We start from the raw sequence: 12,834 nt of genomic DNA, 5'->3' as shown, positions 1-12,834 counted from the left end.
TATCCACGTCGGCGTGGAGTTGATTTTATAAAGTGTGGCGAGCGGACACGGACACCTTCACAGCTATCCGCATCCCCTCGCGGGCTTCACAGGTGTCCGCATCCGCTCGCCACGCTTCGGTCTCGGTGGCTCGCTGCGTTCGCCACACTTTCTATTCTCGACTCCACGCCGACGTGGATAGTGGGGGTATGAAAAGGTCGTAGGACGCGTACCGCCGCCCCTCACGGGGCTCGCTGCACTCGCCACACTTCGGGTTGGCGTGGATGGTGGGATTTACACGGTCGACAGCTGTTGCGTCAACTAGTGGCACCGTGGACAGGTTTCAATAGTGTACCCCTAGACGCAACTAAATTTAGATGCTTTACCGTTTAAATTTAGATGTAACCCTAGTCCCAACTAAATTCAGAGGCTTTAGCGTCTAAGTCCAGAAACCCTGGCTTGTTAGCGGCTAGCAGTTAGTTGGGTTTCAGACGCTTTAGCGCCTAAGTCCAAGCGCCTAAGTCCAGAAACCCCGGCTTGTTAGCGGCTAGCAGGTACAGTTAAAAAGAGCTAGAGCGGCACGCGCACAGTTAAACAGAGCTTCTGGCAGGCTGCCAAGTTTCAGAGAGTGTGCGCGCGGCGGGCGGCGCTGTGAAACTACACAAGTACCGATTTTTTAGACCCAAGTGCATGATTTTGCATTTTTTGGCCATTAAACTGTAGTTGCCATGCTTTAATCTACCTAGATCATCAATAATTTGTTTTACCCCTCCTGGTGAGGCTACCTTGTTGCATGCCTTGGTGTTCCATTTGCAATGTCACCAATAAAGATATTAAAAAAGCACTGGTCCAAGTACAGATCCCTTGGGTATTCCACTGGTAACCTTTCCCTCCTGTGACCGCACTCCATTACTACTACTCTCTGTTTTCTATCATGCAACAAGATCTTATCCTTTCAACCATCTTAGAATCCAATTTCAAGCTTTAAAGTTTATTTAACAGTCTGCGATGTGGGACAGTGTCAAAAGCCTTACTATAGTCTAGATAAGCTACATATGTGCCCCCCCCCCCCCCCCCCCGTGATCTATTACTTTAGTCACCCATCAAAAAAGTAAATAAGATTTGTTTGACACGATATCACCCCAGTAAACCCATCCTGTTTAGGATCCTGTAAGTTGCTGGTTTTAAAATTGTCTACAACTCTTTTAAGAGGGGTGCCCATCAATTTCCCTTCTACTGATGTAAGGCTCACTGGTCGGTAGTTGCTTACCTCTTTGCTTCCACTTTTGTGCAGTGAGACTACATTCGCTGTTTTCCAGTCCTCTGGGATTACTCCAGTAGTTAAAATATTCTGTTAATGGTTTTACCAGCTCCCCCTTTTAGTATCCTTAGATGTATCCCATCTGGTCCCATTTATTTATCCACTTTCAGTTTTGAGAGTTCTGTTAGGACTTTCTCCTCAGTAAATGTACTTGTTTCTCCCTCATTTTTCTGACTATACTTGCAACTTATCTATGGCCCCTTCCCCTCTCTTTCAGCAGTGAATACTAAACCGATATAAATATTAATATGATCTGCTATTACATTGTCTCCCGCAAGAAGACTTGCACTCTCTGTCTTTAGTCTTATCAATCCACTTTTAGTTTTTCCCCTTTCACTTCTGTATATCTAAAAAATGTTTTCCCACCTTTACCCTCTGACTGGGCCAGTTTCTCCTCAGTCTGTGATTTTGCACATCTGATTACCTTTTTAGCCTCCTTCAGTCTATCAAGATACACCTCTTTGTCTTCATTATTCTGTGTCTGCTTATATTTCGTAAAGGCCAACTTTTTAGCTTTCACAATACTTGCTACTTCTTTCGCAAACACTGGCTTCCTTTTCCTTGTTTTTTTCCCCCAAGTCTTTTGACACAAATTTCTGATGCTTTTAGTATTGTCCCGTCCCCCCCCCTCCGTCCCCCCCCCCCCACACACTTCTCCTGCACTCCTTCCAAGTTTCTCCAGTGTCCATGGTTGATAAACCTTCCCCTCACTACAAAGCTGGACTGACAGTTTATAGGTTGCCTAATGGTTGCATGATTTGAATTGGAAGTACTATTGTGTTACTACTCCCATTCTCAATGAGACCACACTCGTGTCCATATTCCAGTTGTGGGGGAGGAACACCATAGCTTTTTCTGACACGAGGCACCAAAAAATTTAGCTATGGCTTTGCAGAGGCATTGTAAGAGAGGAGGAGGCCCATGTACAGCCTTCCAGGCCCTGTCCTTTCTTCCGACAGCAGCACAGTGCTATAGATTCTAAGCACAATATGGTTTAGACTTTAATATGCAAACCTCCAGAAATAAGGCACGGTGGATGTTTCTGGGGATTTCCTTGCAGGACTCCGGAGGGGTAAGTATTAAAATAATGGGTGTAGCGTGTTGACTTGGGGTCTCGTGTGCACTGCGCACACTTTACCCATTGTAAATACGCCACTGTGGCTCTGCCGTTTCCATTTTTATTGTACTGAATGAGCATGTAGGGGCCCCAGCGCATTGCTTTTCCCAGGGGCCTACACTGCTGTGAAGATGGCCCTCTGAGACTGCGCTCAAAGAACAGCGAGTCCAGGGCTACCTGCTCACACTTACTTGTGGACTGAGCAAACGCGCCCCTAATAGAATTGATCCCCTTGTACTGCCTCCGTTAGGTCTGGGGGCTCTTCATTCCTCTTAGTGAAGCATAAGAGTAGACTGAATTAAGTTGACAAAATACTTTGCTAATGTAGTTAGAATTTAGTTTGATCATTCAGTTATTTTTATACTTTTTGTTAAAGAAAAATCCATTGTTGAGTGCCAGAGCTTTTTTTTTACCTGTGAGAATTTAGGGTCACTTCCATAGCACGCAACGGCTACAATCTAGAAACTCCAGTTCTGTTCTACTTCATGAACATTCTTTCTTTCATTACCCTTGTGGAATAAGCGTGAAAGTTTTATGCAGCCATTTGCAAATTCCCTTCCCAAGCTTTATTAGCTATGTATTGCAGTGCTGCACCGGCTGCTGATAATGACACATCCTTTCTACTGCTGGGAGAAAGTGTTTTCTTTTATGAAAGTTTTTTTATGATAATCCTTCTCTGCAATGGGAAGACATGAATTTTAATAGCCAAAGCAATTAGAAGAAGCAACTAAAAAAAGTGTCCTTAGATCAGCCTTAGGTGTTTTTCTATTAACTCCTCTTTCTCTTCCTCACAAGAAATTTGTTGTATGGACCTTTCACGAGGTGTTAAAGGTAGAATAGGCCAAGGTTACAAGGACTTATTTTAGTTGTTACATTTTTCAGTGAACTGTATCTTTAAGCATTAAAAAAATATTTATATGGCTAAAATTGCTAACTTTGTAAATCAAGTGCAGAACCTCACTATGGGAGAGATTCACCAAACACAAAATGCCGTAAAAACCCAGTTTTCAGGGTTTTTACCACATTTTCATATGCAGCAAAGCCCCACCACCGGGGCTTCACTGCAGGGGGTTACGCCAGTTCTATATGGCGTAACCCCATGGATGCCTATGGGATTCCCTTCGCATCCCCCGCCACCCCGCACGCCGCCTGCCGATCCGCGCTGCATCCCCCTTACGTGTGTCCGGGCAGCCTCCTGCTGTGCTGCCCGGACCAGGGATCTCCTCCTGCCTGCACCGCTTCTGAGAGCAGGGAGGAGGTAGAGGAGCCCTTTCACAGCCGGCTGAGGGTTCAGGGAGAGAGGGAGGGGGGACCCACTACACATCGGCGGCCATCGCCTTTGCGTTAATAATCGCATATGTTACTGCATATGCGATTATTAACAATGCGAGTGCCGGCGATGTGCGGCCGAGAATCCCGCCCTAGTACCACAGGTATTCAGGTGTTCCATAGATGCAGCTAGTGTTCATCCTAGCACCCTGCTCCTTTCAAAACCCGTGCAGTTACTTTTTCCTGTCTAAGGTGTCGCTTTCTGCTGTTGTGCTTGATGGTAATTTCTTTATTTTTGAACTGCAATTGTTGCTAACTAATTTTTTTTTTTTTTTTATAATTTTTATTAAAGGATTATGCAAACAGTTCACTGAGAAAATCCACAGATAGTAGTTATTAACAAAGTGTTACAATAAACAGAAATGGATAAATTGAGTGGTTTTCTTATTCTATATATGTCACATGTGATTGTTCCACCATCACACGTATATGGTGTTTTACCACCCGGTACAATAAACATGGGAATAGTTATGTGATATGAGTCAATATTATTCCATTACACATGTAGCAATATAAATCCTTATATTTTACGAAAGAAAGATAGAGGGGGGGGGGTAAAGATACGAATAAGACAACAGACAATGACACTAAGACTTAAGACAACATGTATATTGATGGGGGGATAGGGGAAGGAAGAGGGGTGGGGGGATGAGGAATGATTAGAAATGATGAGCATCATTCTGTAAATGTCTTTCTGTTAGGGTTACCTTTCTGGTGGGCTCATCTCTCCCCACTTAAGCGCAAATCCACCATTAACTTCTTCATTGTGTCAATATACACTTAAGAAAGAGAATGGCTGTTGTCTCGGCGAGGGAGAGGGGGGCTCACCAGTATTCATCTCAATACCAGCATCTTATTTGAAAGAAAGACAGAAGCAATTGTTGCTAACTAATTAAACTGTATTGAATTCATCCAAAAGAGTCCTATACCTGTCACCTTCAAAACTATTATGTGATTATTATAATCTTGTGACTGTGGTATTATCACAAACGATATTTACCAATTAATGTATATGTTTAATGTTGTATGTCATGTCGTTACACTTATGTACTTATCTTTTAGCTTAGTATCATAAATAAAAGTTATGTTTTAAATTCATTAATTTATCCATTATTGACAAAGTGTGCCCCAAAAAGCCTATTCTCTCAGTGCTTCTAGAACAGTCTGGTCTGTTTCTCAGCTGAGAATGAGGCCCTAGGCAGGAAAGATGAACACCTCTTCTTCCATCTCTCTCCCTTCTGTCACCCCTAAACCTCTTTCCATCTCTCCCACAGTACCTCTCACTTCCTCCTTTCATCCCTAGACCTATCCTTAGATCTTCCCCCTGCACCTCTCACTCCCTCCTTCTAGCAGCAGTCTCCAATGTGACATGCCAGAGTGGCTGATCAGTGACTGGCAGACCAGCAGCGCTCCCTGTATACACCATAGCTCAGGCACATGTTATGGGGGGCGGTAAAGTATTGTGCATTCCAATCATATCCTCTTGTAGGCAGTGGGCTCACCCCCATCCTCCTGCAGGCAGCGGTGTCTCTCCTTCATCCTCCCACAAGCATAAGGCTCTTTCCAGCAGTTATGCCTGTCTCGTGCAGCCAGGTTTGCTGCTTGTCTTGGTTAAACAAGAGAGCAGTGATAGCGGATCACATTCTGTCCTGTAGTGCACAGGTACTATAGATAGCTCTCATCTCTCCTTAGTAGCTTTGCCTATAGATGTGTCTCCACAACTATTTTTGTGTGTTCTGCGGGATGGGTATGGGTTGTTAGGTCGACAGTAAAAAGTTTTACTTTATTTTGGTGTTTGTATCGACATAGGTCAACATCGACAATGTATAAGTGTTATTCTTCCTCTATGCCCAAATATGAACAAGTTGGTTTAAAAAAAAAAAAAAATCATTAAAAACTCATGTCGACCTAATGCATGTAGACCTTTTTCCTGTGCCTTTTGACTGTTAACCTTTTCACTTTCGGCCTAAATACTGTTGACCTAATAACCACATCCCCAGTGGGACAGAGACTGTTTCAGCTTGTAATAATTTTCTGCAGTGCAAAATCAGTGGGGAAATGAAGTAATGGTAGGCTATACCATTCTATACCGCCTAACTGCAATCGCTGACTACGTTCTATACTGCCCCACTGCAAGTGCTGACTACATTCTATTCCGCCCCACTGCAAGCACTGACTACGTTCTATACTGCCCCACTGCAAGCGCTGACTACGTTCTATACTGCCCCACTGCAGTATCTGTCTTCGTTCTATACTGCCCCACTTCAAGCGCTGACTACATTCTATTCTGCCCCACTGCAAGCACTGACTACATTCTATACCGCCCTACTGTAGGCCCTGACTATGTTCTATACTGCCCCACTGCAAGCACTGACTACATTCTAGACTGCCCCACTGCAAGCACTGACTACATTCTATTCTGCCCCACTGCAAGCACTGACTACATTCTATACCACCCTACTGTAGGCGCTGACTACATTCTATACAGCCCCACTGCAAGCGCTGACTACATGTTAAAAATTCCTGACTCATTTTTGAGTCATAATTATTGAATTTAGATTGCTCAACATGTTAGATTATGCTGATCTTCCAACTCAGGCATTGGCAGAACAGGGATTTCAACTTAATGCTGATTTATGGGTAAATTTAGGGGCCTATTCAGACTTGCACACACTGGTCCGAATTCGGACCCTCTTCCGATGGTGGGCCACTGCACATTTCTCCCTTGCAGAGGAGCTCACAGCCTGACTGACAGGCGGTGGGCATTCCGGGTGGACCCCTGGCATAGAAATGCTGAAATGCTGGGCGTTCCCCTTTCTGCTCGCAGTGGGTACATAACGACGGCGCCCGCTCCAAACTCGCATAAATACAAGTAGTCACCGAGTGACTCCTGGGTCACGTGGTGACTGGAAGCGCCGGAGAAATCCTTCTATGGTAAGAAACCATTGAAGGATATTTCATCTGTGCTGATGCTAGGGCATGGAAGTGTACCTGTACACCGTTGTACACAGCCCTGCACAGGGACTCGCACAGAGCGGGGGGGGGGGGGGGCAGGGTACGTTCGGCGGGATGGCGGTATAACCTGCTTGCTGGGGTAGAAACACAAACAGACTGTGAGCTGGCCTGGATGGGTGCCTTAGTCACAGACCTTTTTTTTCTGAGGTGTTACCCTTCTTATTCCTTGGTGACCTGGTTTTGTGTTATTATTATTATTACTCAAGTTTAACCTCTTCGTTGGTATGCCCGGAAATCCCTCAGGCTGCGCTGTAGGAGCGGTCTCTTTCCAGGCATGCCACTGATTGGTAGGTGTGCGTCAGTGGTGCCTCCAGCTGTGCACCACTGGCGCGCACACATCCCTCGTGCAGAGGGCGGGTATGCAATGATGGGGGTGGGGGGGCATTGCATACCCACCCCCGGTGCTTATCTCCCTGGTGATCATTCGCCGGGGCTCCCTGCAGCTGCTCGCTGCTGACCTCAGACCACGATGCCCCGCTGGCAGCTCAGGAACCCTCAGGTGTTCATGTGTTCAGGCGCCTGAACACATGAACACCCAAGTGCGCCCGACCTTTTACCCCAACCCCCCCCCCCTTCCCCCACCCGACGCTTACCTCTCGCTCATACGCTGGGGCTCCCCTGCGGCTGCCACGTTGCTGACGCCAGGCCCCGCCAGAAGCAGCAGCCCCAGGGGAGTAGGGGCGACTGCAGAAGGCAGTGCCTGCAGCAGTGCACCTTCTGTGGTGAGTATTTCTGGGGCAGGACAAACCTAACATAAAAATTAATACAGTCTTCTTAAGAAAAGTATATATTCGTATTAATGTTCTTATCCATTATGTTTATATTGTCCAGTATGTTATTGCTTATTTTAATTATTTCCAACTAAAAAAAAAATCTCCTTGGATAAAAAAGCTATACTGTAGTTTGCAAATAAGCCAAAATATATATCGTCAGCAAATGTTCCGTCCTAGCCAAAGCAGCGCTGTAGTGACCACACTTTACAATAGTGGGATCTGGCACAAATGCAGGGTAAATAAGTTAGTAAGTAAGTTTTATTTATATAGCGCACTTTCTCCAACAGGACTTAAGGCGCTTTACAGACATTAAAAATAACAATGCACATACTGCAATAGAAAGGGTTATTAGTACAAGGAACAGGCAACAATGGCAGTAGAGATGTACATCACACATACAGATATGCACAAGATGCATTCTAATAAGGGACACGAACATGGGGAACATATTTACCGAGCTGTGCAGTACCCAGGCAGCCATTCAGCGGTGCCACATGGTGATTGCACAGCCAGTAACAGTACTGATATATATACTAGATGTACTCTAATGAGGGACACAGACATGGGGAACATATCATTACTGAGCTGTGCAGCACCCAGGCAGCCAATCAGCGGCGCCACATGGTGATTGCACCAGCTAGTACTGTACATATAGAACACAAAAGAACAGCACAGGGTACACAGAACTAGACATAACACAATAAAGCACAATTCTTAGTACACAATACAGCCAAGATATAAGGAAGTGAATGAGAATAGATGCAGGTATAGATTGTAGAAGAGTAAGAGCTGTAAGTGAAATACAAGAAGAGTGCTGTGAGAACCGGAGGGAGGAGGGCCCTGCTCTAAGGAGATTGCAATCTAGAGGGAGGGGGAGACAGACAGGTGACATGAGGTGCAGGTAAGGAGACCCTGAGGCAAGAAGTGAGCATGGCAGGGATGGTCAGGACACGAGGCAGCAGGTAAAGAGAATGGACAAAGTAGTCAAGCACTTCTGGGCAAATTCTGGATTCGGATGGGCTGGGGAAGGGTGCGAGATAGGATGCTGTTGCGGATGATTAAAAACCCTTCACAGGCAATTGAATTACACCATGGTCTGCTCACTGGTAATATTTCACTCACATTTATTACTCAGGTGTACAGTGTAGACTGGAATCAGACAAGAGGAGAGCAGCTGCTGGTATCTGGATCTTGGGATCATACCGCTAAACTAGTAGGTGAAAGGTGACAACACTGCTCGGTCTACAAACACATCTCTGTTTATTCTAACTGTGCTTTGCACATGCCATAGTCTGTCTGTCTTGTAAACTGTAATAAGAATACTTGTTACTTCTTAAACCTTTGAGTACCAAAATCTCTGAGAGAAATGCTCAAAATATCTGCTTAAAATGCCAGCATCGTTCACATTTGTTATATAATTCCAATAAAAAATATTACAAGGGAAACATTACAGGTCATTATGATGAATAAATATATTTTCTTGCCAATTATCACTCGTATTTTGACAAATTCACTTGGCACTCAAAGGGTTAACCCAAATTATTATATTTAGCTGCATTACCCAGTGCTTATTTAACCTTTTGTATTTTGTTTTTAAGCTGCTGTTCGGCAGGGATACATTTTTACATTTGCGCTATTTATAAATGTAAAACCTGCAAAAACAAATTACCACAAACTGCATGGGCTTAATTGAGCTGTATTTGTAAAATATTACATTACCCCTTTAGAATGTTAAGGTGCCCACACACTAGAACAATTTTTTGCCCGATTTTCAATAAATCTTCCGATATATTGTCCGATATTTACCGATAATTGGCCGAAAATATTGGTCCGATGCGTGCTCCCATGGATCCTTTGCTAAATCTTCTGATCTTTCATGTAAGATCAGAAGATTTAACAAAAGATCCATAGGAATGCACACAGGATCTTAAATTAGCCTTCAAGTATTTTGTCTGTCCTGACAAAAGATTTCAGGCAAGCGCACATCTTTACAATAGATTTTCCTTAAAGGCCCCCACACACTAGAACGATTTTTAGGCCGAATGTCTAATTTCCGACCGATCGTCCGATATATTGGCCAATTTTTATCGATAATCAGCAATAATCGGCCGGTTGTAGTGTGTGGGAGCCTTTAAGGAAAATCTTTTGTAAAGATGTGCGCTTGCCTGAAATCTTTTGTCCAGGACAGACAAAATATTTGAAGGCTAATTTATGCGCACATCTTAAGTTCACAGATCTTTCTAGTGTGTGGGCACCTTAAGCTCTTGAATAGTGCCCCCTTCCCTCTTGTTCTTTCCCTTGCCCTATCCTTATCACCAAGGATATGTTGGGATATCTTTGTTCCCTTAAAGCTGCTTTGCGGATTTCATTTTCCTTAAAGACACACCATAACCATTTTGCATGTTGTGGCTTCACTATGCAAGTATATGTAAATGTAAGTCTTAACAGGCACATTATTAGATTATGTAACATGATTAGAACTTGCCATTGACATTGAGGTGCCATTCTAATACACAAAAATCTATTTTACTGTACATAAACTTCAAAGTTATTATGTCTCACCTTGATGAGACGCAGATGATGACCTCTTAAGGCTGCTGTAGGACATGCCATCCATTTTTGCATTAAAGGACTTTTTATATGGAAACTCATGTACCATGAGCATCTTATTCATTAGAACAAAACTTGTCTTTTTTTCCTTTAGTGGGATCCTGCAGTTGGAAAGTCACTGTGCACCTTCACAGGTCATGAAAACATAATTTACAACACTGTCTGGTCACCTCATATACCAGGGTGCTTTGCCTCTGTCTCAGGTAACAGATTACGGTTATTTTACACTGCTGTTTAATTTGTGGTTTTATTTTTATGAAGTGTCATGCATTCATTCCTCTTTCATAAATGAGTACCATAAATGGAATGTATGTGCTGTTCAGTCACTGTGTGTATGACTTCAGTTGTCCACCAGGTGGTAGTCTTTTATGTGTTTTTTAAGAGATAATTTCAGAGTATAAAAGTCAGTTCTGGGTGTTTGAAGAGGTGTGTGTGACATCGGAAATAGAGACAGAACATTCTAGTGTTGTCCTCTCTAGCAAAAGGAGAAACAGTCAGATTATGTCACATACAAGTACAGTTTAAAGGCCCCCATCCACTAGTCAGATTTGCCCTGTTTTCTTAAGATTCAGATGGATCTGACAGACCAACCTGAAGAAAAAGGGCAAATCTGAGCTCCCTCAGATCAAATGTGCGGCTGAGTCTCAGATCCAACTGGCAAAAAAAATCTTTGGGGCTGCACCAAGCCGTCGGGAGTTTATAATAGGTCTGATCAGAGCACTTCCCCACAAATTCTGGGGCAGGCAGAGAGGCTTACATCTCCCTGCCTGCCTCCGTCCCCTGGCTCCCTGCGGGGTTAAAATTCACCAGCAGGGGCAGCGAGCCCCTGCTGCATTGAATAGGGTGACAGGGAGGGCTGGCAGCGAATGCTGCAGCCCTCCAGAACCCTGTGAATGTGCAGCGAATCCTAAACAGGATTCGCTGCACATGGAGAATAAAAACATTGAGTTCTCCCCAAAGGGTTAATACTTAGGCAATGCACTATTTAAGGGGCTGATTCAAGTTGGACCTTATGCATTCCAACATGCAGCATCCCCTGTTCTCTTGGAATGGCCAGGCCAAAGACTGTGCCGTGAAGCACAGTTTCTTTGGCCTGTCCAGCGGCCCTGCGATGTGCAACCTGAGTAAGGTTAGACTTAAACTGGCCACACATCAGAACAATTTCAGGGCCGAATGTACGAATTTGGCAGCTTGTGTAATGCATTGTGTGAGGGATTTTTTTTGTTGTGCACATTGGTCCTTATTCAGATCTGATCACGGTACAAATTTGTTCTCAAAATTGGCAAAACCATGTGCACTGCAGGTGGGGCAGATGTAACATTTGGAGAGAGAGTTTAATTTGGGTGGGGTGTGTTCAAACTGAAATCTAAATAGTGTAAAAATAATGCAGCCAGTATTTACCCTGCACAGAAACAAAATAACTCATACAAATCTAATAGTGTGTACACACGGGGGCGATATGGCTTCCGATGTTCCCAATATAGTGAACATCGGAAGCCATATCACATATTAATTGTTGGCTTTTTAGGGCTAACGAGCCCGATGCGCACTCCCAAGTGAGCGCAAATCGACAGCGATATAGTGAGGGCAGGCAACACTATATAGTGCAGATCTGCACTATATAGTGTAAATTGTGCCCCTCTAGCATGCCGTGAGATGCGAGTCCCGATCCGATCGCATCGGGACTCGCATCTCACGGCAGTATCTGCCGTGTGTACACACCTTAACTCTCTCTATACATGTTACATTTGCCCCACCTGCAGTGCACATGGTTTTGCCCATTTTGAGAACAAATTTGTACTGCGATCAGATCTGCAGTGGTTGAACTACTCTTTAATATTATGCACAGAAACCAAGATGACTATGCACTTTCCGACAGCTAGACAGGTGTGCTGATTGTTATGCAGCCGGCAACAATGAATATAATATTTTTGTTTCCAATAGTTATTCTTATTGTTTTTTTTTCCTAGAATGGTTATGAATTTCTTGGCAACCTGTACTGCAATTACCCATGTACTCTCTACATTTTACAAAGTGAGGTACATTAAATGGTCAGTAGGGGACAGTCTTGTTTTCTTGACACCATACTTGGCTAGTTCTATATAGTGCAAATACACGTAGGGGTTGAATTCCGTTAGCTGCAGTGTTAGGTCTCATGTTACAGTAACACTTATTTTGCATTGTGTCAATATTGCATGTTAACCCTGCAGAGTGGAGAAATTATTCTAATTACCCCTAAAAAGAGGTAAGCAAGATAGAAAAACAGGGCCTGATTCAATCTTGTTTGCAAGGCTGCTTTTGTTCGCAATCTAGCGAACAGGTAAATGCCGGCCACCTGCACCCCTGCCGCAGGAATCCCTGCATTTGCACATGCCCTTGCATGCAGCTGCACGAGTGTAAAAGCATTCGATGGTCACCGACCATCCACTTATTTCTTTCCCGTTACCAAATAAAAGTAATTCTAGACTCTCTTATTTCAGAAGGAGATGGCCGAAAAGGGGGCGGGTGCTGAGATCAAGTGACATCAGCTGCCCGCCTCGATAAGGCATCGACCCACCTGCGTTCCCAGGGGAAGGCCAGCATTTTCATGAGGACACCCATAAAACGCTGGCCATTACCCTGTTGCCCCGCCCCCTTTCCTCCCCTGCCTGTGAGAATGCCTCCGCAAAGGCATTTGTCTAGGGTGTCTG

The 12,834-nt window shown here is 44.2% G+C and overlaps 1 protein-coding gene across 2 annotated transcripts in view; it reads left to right on the top strand.

Annotated features, from left to right (window-relative positions):
• Positions 1-12,834, top strand: part of PEX7 (peroxisomal biogenesis factor 7) — a 241,931-nt gene that overhangs the window by 25,722 nt on the left and 203,375 nt on the right. Inside the window, exons 4-5 of one of the 2 annotated variants that reach the window (XM_083176621.1) lie at positions 8,670-8,747; positions 10,239-10,347. In XM_083176621.1, the coding sequence (XP_083032747.1) occupies positions 8,670-8,747; positions 10,239-10,347 (187 nt within the window). The remainder of the gene's footprint in view (positions 1-8,669; positions 8,748-10,238; positions 10,348-12,834) is intronic. The other variant, XM_083176622.1, reaches the window with a different exon arrangement.

This window comes from Crinia signifera, chromosome 3 (genome assembly GCF_055691185.1).
Source record: "Crinia signifera chromosome 3, ASM5569118v1, whole genome shotgun sequence".
Lineage (NCBI taxonomy): Eukaryota > Metazoa > Chordata > Amphibia > Anura > Myobatrachidae > Crinia > Crinia signifera.
Note: the sequence above shows the minus strand (reverse complement) of the source record. Positions and strands in the feature narration are given on the sequence as shown.